The sequence below is a fragment of the Sinohyriopsis cumingii genome, chromosome 11, assembly GCF_028554795.1.
Source record: "Sinohyriopsis cumingii isolate HCF-2022 chromosome 11, ASM2855479v2, whole genome shotgun sequence".
Taxonomy (NCBI): domain Eukaryota; kingdom Metazoa; phylum Mollusca; class Bivalvia; order Unionida; family Unionidae; genus Sinohyriopsis; species Sinohyriopsis cumingii.
This window is the reverse complement of record NC_142971.1, coordinates 16401780-16419980: the sequence shown is the minus strand read 5'-3', so window position 1 is coordinate 16419980 and position 18201 is coordinate 16401780. Positions and strand designations below refer to the sequence as shown.

General features: G+C 35.2%; 1 protein-coding gene across 1 annotated transcript in view; it reads right to left on the bottom strand.

The window, feature by feature from the left end:
* Window positions 1–18201, bottom strand: part of LOC149787661 (dnaJ homolog subfamily C member 21-like) — a 79287-nt gene that overhangs the window by 28887 nt on the left and 32199 nt on the right. Inside the window, exons 9-11 of the mRNA XM_089973864.1 lie at window positions 11666–11781; window positions 9278–9383; window positions 7251–7445 (exon numbers count right to left, since the gene is read on the bottom strand). Coding sequence (XP_089829990.1) covers window positions 7251–7445; window positions 9278–9383; window positions 11666–11781 — 417 coding nt within the window. The remainder of the gene's footprint in view (window positions 1–7250; window positions 7446–9277; window positions 9384–11665; window positions 11782–18201) is intronic.

Genomic DNA, 18201 nt, shown 5'->3' with positions numbered 1-18201 from the left:
AATGTTGCATGGTATTATGAGAAATCTTATATTTTGACCTGTAATAAAAGTATATATTATTTTCATGTGAAATTATAGGAATGAAGAAATATGAAAATTATTTTGCAAATAAGTTTCTATATTTCACACTACAGAACATAATAAATGTTTTTATTATATGCTCATGTTTTTCTGTTAACTTTACACTGTCAGAATCGTGCAAGATTTTACAATATTGCACTCGTGCTCACTTCATACTGAACTCACATGAATAAAGGAACTACTTTCTATTTATAAACAAACAATGGATGCAGACACCAGCACTTCTGATTTACTTTTTTTGTCTGTGGATGAAGTAAACCAACTGTCTGAGCCATTTGAAAGTAGAGATGCCAAAGCTGACAATGTGGATCAATTCAAAGACTAAAAAAAAAAATTCAACAAAGCAGGTGACTGAACATGATATCAGAAATGTGCAACGATGGCTGTATGATAACTAATTTGTAAACAGATCATATACACTCATGTAGTATGTGCTTTACATTTTTGTTGATTAAATCTGTTTCTTAATGAACTAAAGCAGATGTTTTGTGGACTGCCACATAGCAGCTGCTTTGCCAAATTCTGCGTTAACTTTTTTGATACAATGTTTCTGATTTAGGCAGGCGACAAAATTGCTGGGTCCTTACAAACAACATGCAAGTGACAAGGCATAAACTGTCTTCTTTAGCTGGTAATAAGAATGGCAAAAATATACTTACAGTTTTACATCATGAATTAAATATAAATGTACTTTCTTAGTTTTGCAAATCTGAAGTACATGAGCCATGTCATGGCTTCTCTAGCTTGATTACACATTTCAAAATTGTACTGTAATTTCGACTATATTCCAAGTGCTATTACATCCTCCTTACTACACTCAAAATTAAATAAACATTATATTCCATAGCATCATTTTGATAATTGTAATTGAAAGACTTCATATTTTTCCCACATTATGATTTCAAACATTCAATGACAGAACAGAAACACATTTGCAGATGTCAACACGCTGCTCCGTCACCAATGAAATCCAATGTACTTCATGTAGAATTGGCACAGATAAATCCAGTCCATAATCACGAAAATTTTGTAGAAACAATGAAAATACCAAAACACATTCATTCCAGATCAAATGGAAAAGCTGTTGCAATGCGCATTCATTCACAATATGAATCTAAATTTCAATTATAAGTAGACCAAAACACCATTTTCTTTAGAAAGTTATGTCTAGCACACAATTCAAATTTATCTTGGCGGAGTTATGTATGCATTAATAATGTTGTTTTTGTGCAATGATGAATCTGCACTTGTGTATTTAGTTTGGAATGCGGCATACATTTAGTTACTTTGTTTCTTGTAGTGTATTTTGTTAATATAATTAAGCATTAGGTAGAATAAAAAAATGAGCATTTACTGCATTTGTATGGGATATACTTCACCCCCAAGGTCGTGCTTTATTTCCATTCGAAAAACTTGTTCATATTTTCCCATATAAATGCAGTAGACTATAATTTGTATATGATAAATGTATTTACTTTTTATCCAGGACTGCTTTTAATAAATGAAAGCTACCATTAAAAGCCAATGGATTTCTCCTCTATTGTGGCACTTATCTTTTGTTGGATTACAGACAAGATGGTTAACAAATTCAAGTTTATTATTTAAAAACATGCAGCTTTAGTTATGCATTTGCACACAGTATGAATAATTGTTAATGCAATATTTATAAAACTCAATGTTTGCTTTGCAACACTGTTTAAATGATGTGCATACTTCTTTTAAGTATGGCTTATTACCTTGGACACCTTTTTCTTTTTCAATTTTATTTGTTAGCACTGACTTGCAGTCAAGATCTTGCCAGAATCTGCCCCAAAAGGCCATTCTATGTTTTTTCCTTATCATTTTCACCACATTACTAACAGCCTGAAGTTGCTACAGTGTCTAATGAAAAATTAAAAATCTCCAGAACATCAGTGATTAAAGCTGTTTATTGGATGGTGGAAAGACTTACTGTTTTTAACTTAACAATTCGAATATTTCTTATACTGATGACTGACCCCTACCACCTCCATGATTGTATTATCGATATGTTCAATGTAACATAACCAAGAAGTCAACATTATCTCATTAAACAATATATAGCGTATTAACCCGTTAAGCTCCATATATTCACCAGTCAACATGATCTTAAAATGGTGCTAAATTTACTTTTTTGAGAAATTCATGCAGTATTATATATATATATTTCCCAATTTCCTTGAATTATCCACTAAATCACTTGGAAGTTAAGGATGCCTGCTTATGAACATCAAATATATAACAGTTATTTCTCTTTGCAGTGTCAGACCTGCCAACCCTAAAGAGACATTCTCAGTAAGTCAGTCGAAGTTGGACCAATTTTCAGTAAGGTGTAAAAACAATTATGTACTATTACAGTGTACCATTACAGTTATATCCATGTTTTAACTTAATTATATAGCTACTGATGTGACTGGTACATGGTACTTTTGCACTTTCTAAGAAACTTCTGGTCAAACTCTATTTTGAAGTATTCTCCCCCCTTCACTTTCATGACTAGTATTGCTTCCAAGGTATCAAATGACATAGATGATCTGCCTTTTAAGTGGGGTTTTTTTGCAACAAATGAGAACACCCTCTCACAACCTGCATTTGAATGAGGAACAATAAGTACATTCTTCATGATGCTGGACAACAATTTGTATTTGAACTGGCCATTAGCATCCTTGAGTTTACTAATAAGATCCCATTGCTTGTCAACTCATTTAGTGTTTAAGATCTCAGGATTCAATTCATCTACTTGGTAATTCAAAAGCTCTGCTTCCAAGTTGTCTTGCCAGTTGGTTTCTTTGGGTTTCATACACACAAACCTTGGTGGGAAATACATCACACTGGTAAAATCACTCATCTTTTTTGACACATCAGCAACTGCACTGTGTTTCAGAAGTTCATTATTCAAGGGAAACCTCTCAACAATGTAATCACAAACAGTTGTGTAATAGTCCCTTAAATCTTTACAGATTTGACATCAAAGTAATCACAAACAGTTGTGTAATAGTCCCTTCATCTTTACAGAATTAACAACAGTGTAATCACAAACAGTTGTGTAATAGTCCCTTACATCTTTATAGAATTGACAACAGTGTAATCACAAACAGCTGTGTAATAGTCCCTTACATCTTTAGAGAACTGACAACAATATAATCACAAACAGTTGTGTAATAGTCCCTTACATCTTTATAGAACAGACAACAATATAATCACAAACAGTTGTGTAATAGTCCCTTACATCTTTATAGAATTAACAACAACGTAATCACAAACAGTTGTGTAATAGTCCCTTACATCTTTATAGAATTAACAACAGTGTAATCACAAACAGTTGTGTAATAGTCCCTTACATCTTTATAGAATTGACAACAATGTAATCACAAACAGTTGTGTAATAATCCCTTACTTCTTGATAGAATTGATGTAATCACAGACAGCTGTGTAATAGTCCCTTACTTCCTGATAGAATTGATGTACTCACAGACAGCTGTGTAATAGTCCCTTACATCTTTATCGAATTGACAACAATGTAATCACAGACAGCTGTGTAATAGTCCCTTACATCTTTATCGAATTGACAACAATGTAATCACAGACAGCTGTGTAATAATCCCTTACTTCTTGATAGAATTGATGTAATCACAGACAGCTGTGCAATAGTCCCTTACATCTTTATCGAATTGACAACAATGTAATCACAAACAGCTGTGTAATAATCCCTTACTTCTTGATAGAATTGATGTAATCACAGACAGCTGTGTAATGGTCCCTTACATCTTTATCGAATTGACAACAATGTAATCACAGACAGCTGTGTAATAGTCCCTTACATCTTTATCGAATTGACAACAATGTAATCAGACAGCTGTGTAATAATCCCTTACTTCTTGATAGAATTGATGTAATCACAGACAGCTGTGTAATAGTCCCTTACATCTTTATCGAATTGACAACAATGTAATCACAAACAGCTGTGTAATAATCCCTTACTTCTTGATATAATTGATGTAATCACAGACAGCTGTGTAATAGTCCCTTATATCTTTATCGAATTGACAACAATGTAATCACAGACAGCTGTGTAATAATCCCTTACTTCTTGATAGAATTGATGTAATCACAGACAGCTGTGTAATTGTCCCTTACATCTTTATTGCAAGGCTACTTTCATACAACTTACTTTCAGCCAAGTATTTTCTAGTTTCTGAACCAAATGTAAGTCTATCATCTGACTTGTTTCTACCAAAACTAAAAGGCAGCATATCAGCCCCCTTTTTAGCTGCTAAATGTATCAAATGGCATGAACATCCACTCAGATACACTGAGGGATCCACCTTAGTTATATGTCCAAATACACCTTTATTGCAACCTGTCATCACTGAAGCATTATGTGATTCAAAGGCAATACGGTTATTCCAAGTTATGTTTCTCTTTTTCAAATCATCATCCAATATGAAAATATTTTCCCAAGTATTTTCCATCACATGATGGAACTGACAAAAGTGCTTCAGTTACAACCCCGTCTCTGTTAAGACCTTCAAAATTATATACTGTTGTATAAACAAGGACTGAATTTTCTGTAAAATCAACTTGTCTTCTTGTAATTCGTTAAACAAGTCCCCAAACCTGTACTGATACAGAGGCTCATATTGTTTTTTAATATATAATACAAGGGACAAAAATTCTCATTTCAGCTATGACAGTCAACAATTTGGACAAAAAATTTGACTTAAAACAAAACAGCAGTCCGTTTTCTAATCCGAGTTTACTCCAAATATTCCCACCCCATTTTTCATATTTGGACATTTAGGTTGGGGTGTGGGGTCACTGCAACTGCATATCGAAAATTTGGAATTTGCCTCCATGGTGTGGTAGCGACATATGGTAGTTGGGGCCTAGAAAATTTGAACTATGTTATTCTGACTCATACCTGCATGAAATCGATAGGAAAATTATTTATTTTCTCAGAAATGGAAAGTATTATCATTGTTATGTCGTTAATCCGCTGACAGACAAGATGAAACTATGGCGTAGATGAAACCTGACCCAGTACTCGCCATTTGCACTACTAGTCACATGACTTCACAAATCTCAAATGATGACATCGGAAGTCAAATAGTCACATGATATCAACAACTCCTTTATAATGTTGTTGTACAGAAATTCAATTATATTAAATGAAAGTCAGATACTTTTTGTAAAAACCAGCAATCAAGCCAGTCTGATTTATCAAGCAGAGAGCACATGTCAATGTGATAGTCAAATGATACAACAAATCTTCAGAAGTTGTTATCGGAATATATAAATATGGAGAATTTGTGTTCTTTTGTTTTTGTATTTTTATTACAACCAGTATACGACTTTCATTTAATATATTTTTTTCTCTACAACATTTGAAAATGTGGGTTGTTAGATTTGTATACTCATGCGACTAGCAATGTAAATCACGAGTACCAAGTCACATTTCATCAACGACATAGTTTTATCTTGTCTTTCAGCAGATTAAATACATAACGATTTTAATATTCACAATTTCTGAGAAAATAAGTAATTTTCATATTGATTTCATGCAATGTTTGAAGTTTGCTAGGCCATCCAGTAAGTGGCTATGCTTTCTCACAACTATGTTGGCCTCTTGTGATGTTAGACTGGTTTTCATACCTTCCATTTAAGGAAAGATATGGATATCGAGCTGACTTTGAAAATAGAAGTCTACTACACGAATCTAATCCACTGGGCGTTTAGACTGACTCAGCATATATGTTTATTGCAAGCAACTAAATGATTCATACTGCACTCTCCAAAGATTCTGGTTAGAACTCGATAAATTTCACTCATGATCAGTTTAGATACAACTCAATTACATGATTGTTTCGGGCATCAAGTGGTGGCAGAAAATTCCTGTTTTTTCCTGACTTTCATCAATATTTACAAAACTCAAGGACTTTTTAGTTGGGAAAAAAAAGTTGTCATTTTTCCTGACTTTTTCCCGATTTCCCACAACAGTGATTCAATTTTGTAGTCTAGAAGAAGTCTCAAGACAATCATGAAAGTTTTAGTTTTATAAATTTTTCGTAATTAAATACAGCTTTGAAACTTAAAGCTGTCGAAATTTTATAAGTTATTGCTTGACTGGTCAAGATATAAAAATGTAAAGAAAAAAGAACACAAAAACTGAAACCAGAATGAAAAATAATATTTTAGTTACTGAATCTCACTGAAATTTGATATAAATTATTGAGATAAAAATTTCAAAATAATCTTTTTTTGCAAATTATGCTCTTGATTTTAGTGAATTTTTAGGTGATCAAATTTTTACAATCTAAGCATGAATTTGTGTGGTCAGTCAGTTTTCTGACTTTCAAGTGTAAGCCTTTTTTTTCACAACACACAACAGCACTGTTAGAACTGTGTTGCCTGACAAGAAGGTCTCACAGTAAAACACAATCCTTTTTATAAGACAGGCTGGGTCAAGGATTCCATTACAAAATGTAATAATTATGCATGTACCATGTATAATATACCTTATTATGAAGTAACATCACCTATAACATGGTGTACTTTTGCTGTTCCATTAAAAAGCATTATAGTCAGAAACCAGAGCAGTATTATCTCTTTCTTGCAGTTAGATTCACTTAATTAGTGGGGCCCAGGATGGCCAAGTGGTCTAAGGTGCTCAACTTTATATATCACATACACACACTCACCTCTATCTCTGTGGGTTAGAGAAATGGCACAACCAATGTTGGCATGTGAGAAAGCTTGCCAGTAGCTTCCTCTGACCCAGTGGTTCTTCACAGGCTCTTCTCCACCAACTATACTGGCCACCATGCATAGCCTATCATGTGATGAAAAGTGGTACTAAACCCCACAAAACCAAACTAAACTTAAATTAGGGGCTGTTAATATATTTAGGTTCACAGTTGCAAGCTGACTCTGGGTCTCTGACTCTGAACAAATTAAATGAATTAAAATCAGATTATATAAATGCTATGTACTTTAATTTTATGTTGCTAAGGAATATTTTAATTCAGATGGTAAAGTATTTAGATAACAAAGGCAATGAGTCAAATCAAAATTACCTCTTTTTGCTAAGGAATATTTTAATCCAGATGGTAAAGTATTTAGATAACAAAGGCTATGACTCAGATCAAAATTACCTCTGAGGAACATTTGACTGTGCTGACCCACATTCATCCTCTTCTTCAATGAGATTATCCTCCCCTCTTTCCTCTTTGGTTCCCTCACCAGCATCCTCAGACCCCAATCCTAGCTCCTCATCTTCTTCCTGCATGTGTTCCCTGACAAGTGCCACCATCTCCTTGTGTTTACGAGAGTTCTCATGATTAAAAAATCTAAAGCAAACATGAACAAGAAATTAATTGAATTTATTCAAATTTAATGTTGTGTCCCTCACTTCAATTTTATAGAAAGCACAGTTGTGTATTAAATACTTCTTAATGGCATAACTAGTGGTACAATATTTTGCATGGGCTAGCAGACAACAAAAAACATTTACCACTTTCCTAGTGCTGATGGTGTTATTAAAAACATAGTTTATGCATCAAGTTTTTAAATGTTTTAATATAAACATTATGCTATTTGAAGGAAAGAACAATTATCCCTGCATCAACCTGGAGTGCAGCAAAACAAGCATCAAGTGCCTGAATTACTCTGGATGCTTAAAGTAAATTATAGTCATGAGAACTCCGTTGGTACGCATTTATGTATTTATTAGAGTTTAACAACACATCAGCACAATACTGACTATGACACTAATTTAAATGGTAACTCTAAAAATGTATTAAAAAATGGAATTGAAGAAAACAAAACACACTCCCAAATAAACGTAAACATGCAGTGCAACAAGATAAATGGCAAAGACATTAAATCTATAAAAATACACAAAAGAAGAAAAAATTAGTAAAATCTATAAAATATTGTGTCAAAATTGTTATATAGACAAGATCCAAGATTTTCTCCAGTAAGAAAGTTCAGATATCTGGAATCTCTTAGAAGATGGAAAATGCGAAGAAGCAGTGAAAACAGGAATTGGAATGGCAAAGTACGTATTTAGCAATAAGAAAGAATTATTGATGCAAAAATTAACAAAGATTTGAAAAAAGAAGATTGTCAAAACCCTGGTATGGAGTGTAGCATTATTTGGATAAAAAACTTGGTCTCTTAGGGAAGAAGACAGAAAAAGGTTATATGCTTTCAAGATGTAGATTTGGAGACGCATGGAGAAAGTCAGCTGGAATGATGGAAAACAAGTGAAGAGGGACTATGTTTAGTAGGTGAAGAGAGAAGAAGAATGTTGCCAGTAATTGTGAAGAGGAAGAAAAGATGGACAGGACATATCTTAACAGGTAAAAACCTATTAAGAGAAGTAGTAGAAGAGAGAATGGATGGAAAGCAACCAAGCAGGAAACTACGAATTATGCATCTGGATGACCTCAAAGATGGACAGTCATATAAAGTGATGAAGAATACAGCGATGTCAAGAGAAGAATGGAATAGATGGATGCCTCAATCATGCATTATTGCAGAAAACTAAGGAACTTCATCAAAAAGTTTTAAAAATCCTCTGTCTCACACAATGGAAGTTGACAGTTCGTGCTTCAGCAGTATGCACTAGTCAGGAATGTGTGTCTAATATGTGATAGCCACAATACTACCTCGTCCCTGCAATCTGTTCTATATGAGATATGCCACTCTCCAATAAATAGTTAGATTTTCTGAAGCTTTTTGCAAAATTTTGAAGTTACATATTTTGCTGAGGATATACAAGTGATGCTAAATTTATGCCAAATATGTGTTCCTGAGATTAATGAGTAAACTGAAATTGGCAGAACTCAAAAATATTGGCACATGGCACCAGTGATGGTGTAAAAATGGTGCCACAAATTTAATGCTATTTCTTCAATATAAATGGTGTTAAAATGAAAGTAAGTAAATCAAATTGGCATAAATCAAATGTCACTTGTAAAACATATGTCGATTTATATAACATCTTAAGTCACTACAGTATGTGCAAATTTCTATTCAGAAATGGATGACTGTAGGGCAGCCTTGGCTATTTTGTCTGCCCTCTTATTACCATAATAAACAATGTAACAGAATCTCTGGGTAAAATTATTTACATGTTCTTTAAAGCATCATAGTGTCTTGCAGACACAAAACTTACGCCTTGTCACTTTTAAATGCCTTATTACAAGCAACACAAAACAGATCATCATACAGTTCCTCCTCCTCTTCCTCATCTTCCTCTACCCCATCAATAGCATCATAATCTGTAAGAAAAAAGTAATGAATGTCAACAAGAGGCCAAAGTGGGCCTGATATCACTTGCCTGGGTCATTGACTTATCTCAGCTTGTGAATGCAAGATGTATTGAAACTGCAGTGGGAAAGGAAAGCTAGGAGAACATAATTGTGACACTGTCTACTCACGGTGTCATTTATCTTATCTTCTTTTCTTGATGACAGCTATTGGACAATTTCTTGCCACAAAAAGGATAAGTAATTTATGCAACCAGTATTCTCCCCTGCATCTCTCCCTACCATTGTGGACTAGGCCATTTAATAATTTAGAAAATGTTCATTACCCCATTCTTAAAGAACACACTGCATGACAAATTTGGAAGTAACAATAAGCCATGTGCCTGGGACTTTGCATTTTTGTTGACATAGGTGGCCAGTTGATACAAGTGATGTCATTGTAAGTGGGTAGGACTGTAAATATAATTGATGTTAATTTGCTATAAATCAGAGCAAGATATTTTTCCAGGTACTGACAGACAGAAATTTAAATTTAAAATAAAAATTTCATGCCCCTGCCCCAGAACATTAAACTGTTAGCCCCTATTATAATTACAATATACCATGATATGTATAACAGTATGTTAAGAAATAAATAGTATATATGAAATTTTTCATGGTACCCACTCTACCCATTAATGTGTGGATCTAGCTTAGAAAACTCATGTGAGATCTTAACCATATGAGCAAATATTGAAAGTCTGATCTCCATAAATCTTGCCCACAATAAACACATCATACATCTTGATGATATAAATCTAAATTCCAAGGCTCAACAAAACTGAATCAGAATTATGGCACTCAACCAATCATATGCCAGAACACCTCATTAATATGCATGGATCTCAATTCAAGATCCTTAAGATCTAATTCTATACTTCAAATTTGATTAAAATCAAATTAATAATATGGCTTCCTGAAAATCTAATTATAAATATGACTTCCAGAGTGACTACATGCCCTGCCAATCAGATGCAAGACTGCCTCATTAGTATGCATGGATCTTGCCTATTATATAAACTGTCCAAGATTGGAATGATATAAGCCAGGGAGGTCAAACTACAGGACAACAGGTAATTTTTTGTGGCCTATAAAAAGTCAGTTCTATAACTATTACATTTTTGGTCCATGTGGCTGATGGTCTTGAAGATGCTTGACAACCGTGATAGAAGCATATATTCCAAACTTGATCAGAAATATGGCCTCCAGCATGGTAACGAGGTCACCCACTCAGATGTCAAATTACCTCATTAATATGCATGGATCACACTCGTTATCTTCATCGTATAAGCCAATATTTTAAGTCCAACTGAAATTGGATCAGATGCCAGTCAGATGCAAGATCACCTCATCAATGCGTGTATTGAACACATCTGAGATTTTGTATATAAGTCAACATTCCAAATCAGATTGGAAATGCAGATTCCAAAGTTGTAACATGCAAATATTGATGGACAGCCAATGGGTGATTAGTGACATAAGCCAATGTTGTGCTTACCATAAGCGCACTTCACCATATGGCCATATGAGATAAAAATCAGAAAAACTGCTACAATGGTATGAAAATTTAACAAAAGCCATCTACCTATACACACATGCATAGATACCAAATTTAATTTTTCTAACAGTACCTTGCTCAATGGTAGCTAACAACATTTTTGCAAAATTGTCCAAAATGTAAAAAGCAAAAATTAGCTGCATTAGCCTGAACATCTATGTTATCAACAAATTATTAAAATAGTACAAACATGTCTACCATATTTTATTTGCCTACTGCAACTCATTCTTGTTTAATCATTCTTATAATCCATGATTTAAAACGTATAAAAAGTTCAAAAATATGTATATTATCTAATTTTATCCGATTAGACTACAACAGATTTTAAATAACTTGCCTACAAGTGACACAGACAGATGGATGGACAGCAAAAAACTATGCCTCTCTCCTGGGAGGAAACGGGAATGGAGACACAACAATGCAGCATCTTTCAGGGTTTTAACTTTACAAATCACCCAACTTTTTGTGTTGCTGTATAAATACTGGATTTGGAAACAAAAGAAAAATCATACAGGTATGAATTATGTGTAGGATGAGATAATCCCACCTCATCAAATTCTCAAAACTTAAATTCCTGTCTACGAATTCAGACTCTTGATTTATGCTTCCTGTTCAACAAAAGTCAATGCAACTGATTCTATTAGAATCGGGTCTGAGAGGCAAGGCAAATATTAGGATGACTTGGTTATCATTTTACCCAGGTGGCTGTCTTTGTCTCCAAACCGCTCTGACAAATCAGCCTCCAGCTGTTTAAACTGGTCCTCTAGAGTGGATACAGAAGACCATTCTGCCTCCTGGTAGTTCTCCAGTAGCCTGAAACACAGCAACAGGTTCTCAATCACTGATGGTAAAATGAGAATTTATTAAAGATGATTGCTGATACAGAATACCAGTCTGCCTCCTGGTAGTTCTCCAGTAACCTCAAACAGATCATTAGGTTCACAATTGCTGATGGTAACATGAGAACTTATTGAAGATGACTGCTGATAAATAACAATTTCCTTTAACAATGGATATGCTGAAACTTAAAAGAGTTCAATAAGTGCAACAGAACAATATTTAATGGACTGGTGTGCATACTTTTATACTAAAATAAGTGCCAATAGGATCTTAAAGAGAACAGCATTGGAAATGGCATTGGCTATCTTCTACATGTCAAATACCATACATACTTACTTATAAGTCATTCTGCAAAGACACAGATCTGGGTCTATGAAGTTTACTGGGAGTAATTAGAAGAACAGCTCATCAGCTAGTACACTTGGTACATCAGGGTCTATGCAGTTTACTGGGACTAATTAGAAGAACAGCTCATCAGCTAGTGCATTTGGTACATCAGGGTCTATGCAGTTTACTGGGACTAATTAGAAGAACAGCTCATCAGCTAGTACATTTGGTACATCAGGGTCTATGCAGTTTACTGGGACTAATTAGAAGAACAGCTCATCAGCTAGTGCATTTGGTACATCAGGGTCTATGCAGTTTACTGAGACTAATTAGAAGAACAGCAAATCAGCTAGTGCATTTGGTACATCAGGGTCTATGCAGTTTACTGGGACTAATTAGAAGAACAGCTCATCAGCTAGTACATTTGGCACATCAGGGTCTATGCTGTCTGCAGATGGATGTGACTTACATGTAAATATATACTGTATTTTTGGAAAATCCATCAACAATAACCTGTTACTAAAAAATGTGTAAAAGGTGCAGAAAATGTTTTGCAGTACGACTGTTGTGATAGAAATTGTTGAGCATTAGGTATATAAAGCTAGATGACACCACATTTACCATTTGACATACTTTAAGTCGAAATATTTACTGTCTATTCCTATAATTATTTTGTATTTCAAAATCTCATTTTTACTGAACACAAATAATTATGTCCAATCATTATTGTAAAATTGATGTGATGAACTGCTTCATAACAAGTTCCAGGAAGTGACATCACTGGCCCCATCAATATCAAGCTACCAATAAAATCTCATTGAAATCTGAAAATAATTAAGGGAGATATTGCGTGTAAATGAAAGTAGGTCGTCTGATAATCATGGGTGGGGCCCCAACTGGCCAAGTGATCTAAAGCACTCACCATTATGGATCACTGCCATCTCACCTCTGTCTGCGTGGGTTGGAGTCTCAGGCTCGGCCAATACGAGTGTGTGAGAAAGTTTACCAGTCACTTCCTGTGGGTCAGTGGTTCTTCCTCAACCACTGATACTGGCTGAAATGTACAGCCTACTGTGTGCTGACAAATGGCATTAAACCCCAAAACAAGAACAATCATGGGCTGTAAACTGCTAAATAATTCAGAATGCTGACACTTCCAAAGAAGCTAAATACTCTTGAAAATCAAGCTGCATACTAAATTTGGTTGAATTAATTAAAAGAGTTGCTGCATGGAAATGAAAGTTTGTAGGCTTGACTTTAAGGGACTATAACTCTGCTAAATGATAAATGCAGACATTTAACTCAGCCACAACCTCATCAATATAAAGCATCCTACCACATCTGGTTCAAATCCATTATCAAGAGATGTATTGTTCAGGAAAGCATGTGGGTGGGATAGATTATCAGGGGCTATAACTCTTCTAAATTGTGATGTAGAAGGCTGACATCAGAATGCTGCCAAGGTCTCATCATTATGTGGTGTACAAAATTTGATTGAAATCCAAAAATAACTCAGCAATTTGTAGTGTGGAAACAAAAACGGGTGGGTCTTGCAAACAGGTGCTATGATTTGACTTAATGATAATGCATAATGTCGACATCTATACAGTAAGGTCTTGTCAAAACTCCTTATAAAATTCAGCTGAAATCCATTAATAATTATGGGAGTTACTGTGTGGAAAAGTGTGTTTATCTGACAATTAAAGGGTTATAATTACACTAAAAGAATCAAAATTCTGACAAATGAAAAAGATTTCATGAAAATCAAGTAGTATACCAGATTGGAATGAAATCCAATAACAGTTTGTTATTGTGTGAAATAACAAGTGGGTGGTTCAAACAATTAGGTGTTTTAATGTGTTTAACAATGATGCAGAATGCTAACAATTGAACTTAGTCAATGTTTCACCAATATAGCTGCATGAAAAATTTGACTGAAATATAATAGTACAGATTAATGGAGTTACTATTTAGAAATGTGCTATGGGTGTCTGTTCTTTAAAATAAGTAACTTAAAAGTGTGAAAAAGCAACAAGCTTAGTAAAATTCAACAATTTATTTCCACAGAATACAAAGTAAAAATTTTTAAAAAGTTATGTTATTGCAAATTAAATCCCAAAATCATCTTAAAATTACAGACTCAAGTCCTAATGATAAAAGTTTTGAATCAACTTAAGTGGAAATCCAAATTAAGTCAATGCTGACAGTGTTGATGTGCATGTGGTGGCCTGTATCATGTTGCTGTACCAAACAGTCTTTTGTTGGATCACAATAATACAATCCAAAATGAAATCCTTATTTGATATTTCAGTATAAATTCAAGTCTCTAAGCCCAAGAATGTTATCAGAACTCTTTTGTATTTCCAGAGAAGAAACAATCTAAACAAAGACCAACTGATGCTGATACTCTCCTGGATAGAGTGTTGTCTAAGACAATGAGTCTACCAGGAATGTGTCTGATTTGTAAGTTGATATGGAGGTTGTCGCACCAACGTGGACATTGCCACATCAGAACACACAGGGCGGGTGATTTGGTACCCTCTTCTTTCAGGAGGTAGTTCACCACTACAGAGTTGTCAAACATAATGAGAACCCTTTTGCCTGAGAGCCGGTCCTTCCAGAAGTGAAAGGCATTGATGACAGCCTTCATTTCTTGAAGCCAACAAGCAAAAGCTGTTATGATGTACCAGATTGTACACCAGCAAGATGACATTGCAGCAGCACCATACCTCCAACAGACAGGATTCTTCACTAGAGGACATTTATGCAGATTTCTCGTCCCCTTCACCAGAGTCAACACAAACAAAGACTCCTTCTTCCAATCAGAAATCCACCTGTGGAACTCCTTACCAACCACCCTAGTCAATCCCAATTCCACTGATGCTTTCAAAGCAGGGGTTGCCTTGGCGATCACTTGCTTTTAGACCAGGGAAGTTTCTAAACTGTTTTCAGCTGCACTTGGACCTCGCACCCCATGTACATAGTTCACACTATGTGCGAGTATGTTCAAGAGGAACCCAGCACATTATTGGAAGAAGAAGAAGAGTTTTAAACCATGGTCACTGACCTCCTTAATTTTAGCCAATTCTGGAAGGAGCTGAAATGATGGCATCTCTTCCTCCTCATCAAAATCTATCAATGCTTTAACTTTAAAGTCTTGAGTAGCAGTAGGAGGTGGATGGCATTCTGAAGTTGCCAACACCCTATAAGTTTCCTCGACTTTGGCCTAATTTCACTGTTTCATGGTTGGATCCGAGTACAGCCAATTTGTAGGAGCTTTGTCACACTCATTGTGTGTTGAGTCTTAACCTGGTTTTGCCAGTAGCTCTGGATATAAGCAATACTAGGTGGCATCGATGATTCAATTCTGTCCTCTTTGAAAATGTCACTAACTCTCCCATGTTGATAAGCAGTAAACATATCCAAGTCTGGCATGACAAGCTGGTTTGACTGGAGGATGGTCATTCTGGATGCTAGTGGTATAAAAGACAGTTTGTCTATCACAGGTACCAGCGCTCCAACGGCCTGGCTGTACGGACAGATTTCTCTCGCTGAATCCATACATGCCAACCCCTAGCGAGGAAAAAGTGTAATCCAAGTGAACAAAAAGAGTAATCCAAGCAGAAAAAGAGTAATCCACATATAACGTGATAAAAATTCAATGACCATAAGTACAAAATGATTTATTTATCCCTCTGGACTTTTAACATCAAATACAGTTTTCGTATATAAACTCTGAGCTTTAAAAAGCAACAGACTCTCATATTGTTAATTCTGGCAATGAAAGAAGAGCACTCTGACTTTGCCCTTTTCATTGTCAAAGTCTCTTACACTGACTGGGTACAACGTTTTGTCATCATAATCCCTACTCCTGTCTGATGCATACTAAACGGCCTAATTTTCATGGCTTCTGAAATTTTAAGTGAACTTACTTCTGTTAAACACCTAAAAATATTAGATGATTTTGTTCTTGAACATGCATATTTTCTGCAACTTTTGAATCAGGAAACATCTGTTTGAACAAAGGACCAACGTAGTCTTCTACTGCTAGGAGTGGTCAGTGTTCTTTTAAGAACTCGGGGAAATAACACCTCTGCATTTATAAAATTCGTGTCCACAATTTAGTTCTGCTGTAAAAAAAGAAGTTACATTAGTATTGGGGTTAGTAAAACGAGCTAATTCAAGGTTTCTGTTTTACCACCATGACCAATATTAAAATCCTTCCCACACAGCCTGCAAGGGGCATGAAGCAGCCCTAGAATGGAACGCTGTAATATGTAGTTCATGTATTCATCTCTGAATCGATTTTTCATCTTTTCTAATTCATCTGTGAAATTATTTGAAAAACATTTTTTGTTCTAACAAACGCATCGACTAGAATAAATCTGACTTGACTATTAGCACCAAATACCTACAGACTGGTTCTGTTCCAGTTATCAATTAGAACAAAGAATCTGTGAGCAAAGATTACAAGTTAGAAAACCAGTCTGTTCTCTCCTAACTAAGCCATACATCTGCTATAAATAGAAACCAAGGTGAAAAGTTTGAAAGTAGAACAAGCCTACTTCTTGGAAATAGAGCAACTGCTAGAAATAGAACATAAGACTGTTAGGAAAGTGCATGTAAGTCTACGGACAAGCATACTCTTATGTCGTAGTTACATAGAAGCCGTCTTTTCTAGAATACGGTCTGTGGGATTAACGGGATGTTAATAAAAATGAGAAAACAAATTTATTTTTTTTTGGAGGGGGATATACAGAAAACACGTAATTTGAATACATTTACGTGCAAGGCATAATTTAGTGGAAAAAAGCATAATGATTACACCAAAAGTGTAATGGTTGGCATGTATGTTAATCTCCATCATAGTAAGGGTATGATGCCGATGGTATGGATGGATTTGTCACTAAGATGCCTGTCAATCCTAGCTGGCCGGACTGTTTTATCAAACAAGACCTCATGCTCATACAACTGGATAGCCAGTGATGGCCAGGCTGTAAAGTGAAATGGATCCAATGGATTCAGTATCACCCTATGCATCTATACTTGTAGGCTTGAAGGCCATGCTTGGACATATAAAGGTGTGGAAGCAAGTTTCCAACATTTAACCTGTTTTGAATTTCTGCAGCAAGTATTTTTGCACTGCTGTATAATCCTTACTGGCCACTATTCATTTTTATGATATTATCCAAGCTTTCTCAATGAAATTAATGAACTGGATATTTGATTGGTTAATATTCCATTGCTTTTATGATACAAGTGTAAAGGTATGTTTTTAAAAATGCATTACAATCCAACATTATAAACACCTGAGTGATCTAAAGATACCAGGAATCAAACTGAGACAAAAGTGTCTGTAATGACATAATTTAAGGTCAAAATCAGAATGTTTCCACCAAAATTGGAATGGATGGTATCTCTATGTTGTGATGCTGGAGCAAATCCTGGGGGTAATCAGAGAACCAGGGGCCATTGTTAACTGCATAAACGTTTTGGCCTTTAAATGCTGAGAAAATGTACACATGATTATTGGGTACAGATTTCAAAGGCCTCCAAATTATAATCCAGGGGCTATACGTTAGGGGGTAAGGACAGATACAGGGGCAATGCTGATTTCAACATATCATACATACTTGCTTGGGAGTCAACATTTTTTTTACTCAACAGTTGATTTACACATAATAGGTGTGTGTGTGTGTGATTCAGATTTGTAATGTAGCTTTTAAAAAAAATTCATTTATATCGCTATGATGTCTGCAGTAAGGCAGTTTATAGTGATGTCTAGCACTGGGGCATCATGCCACAGACATGTAGCATGATGTCCCACCCAGTCACATTATCCTGACACCAGGCCAACCAGTCCTAATACTAACCTCTTAATGCTGAGTGCCAAGCGTGGTAGTTGTTAGAACCATTTTTAGAATTCTCTGGTAAGACTCAGCCGGGGTCAAACCTGTGACCTCCAGCATCCAGGGCGGACACTCCAACTACTTAGGACACCACAGAATAGGGGTTGTCTTATAAGTGCAAAATAGGCTAAATCTAGTGGTAAGATTGGAAACTCAA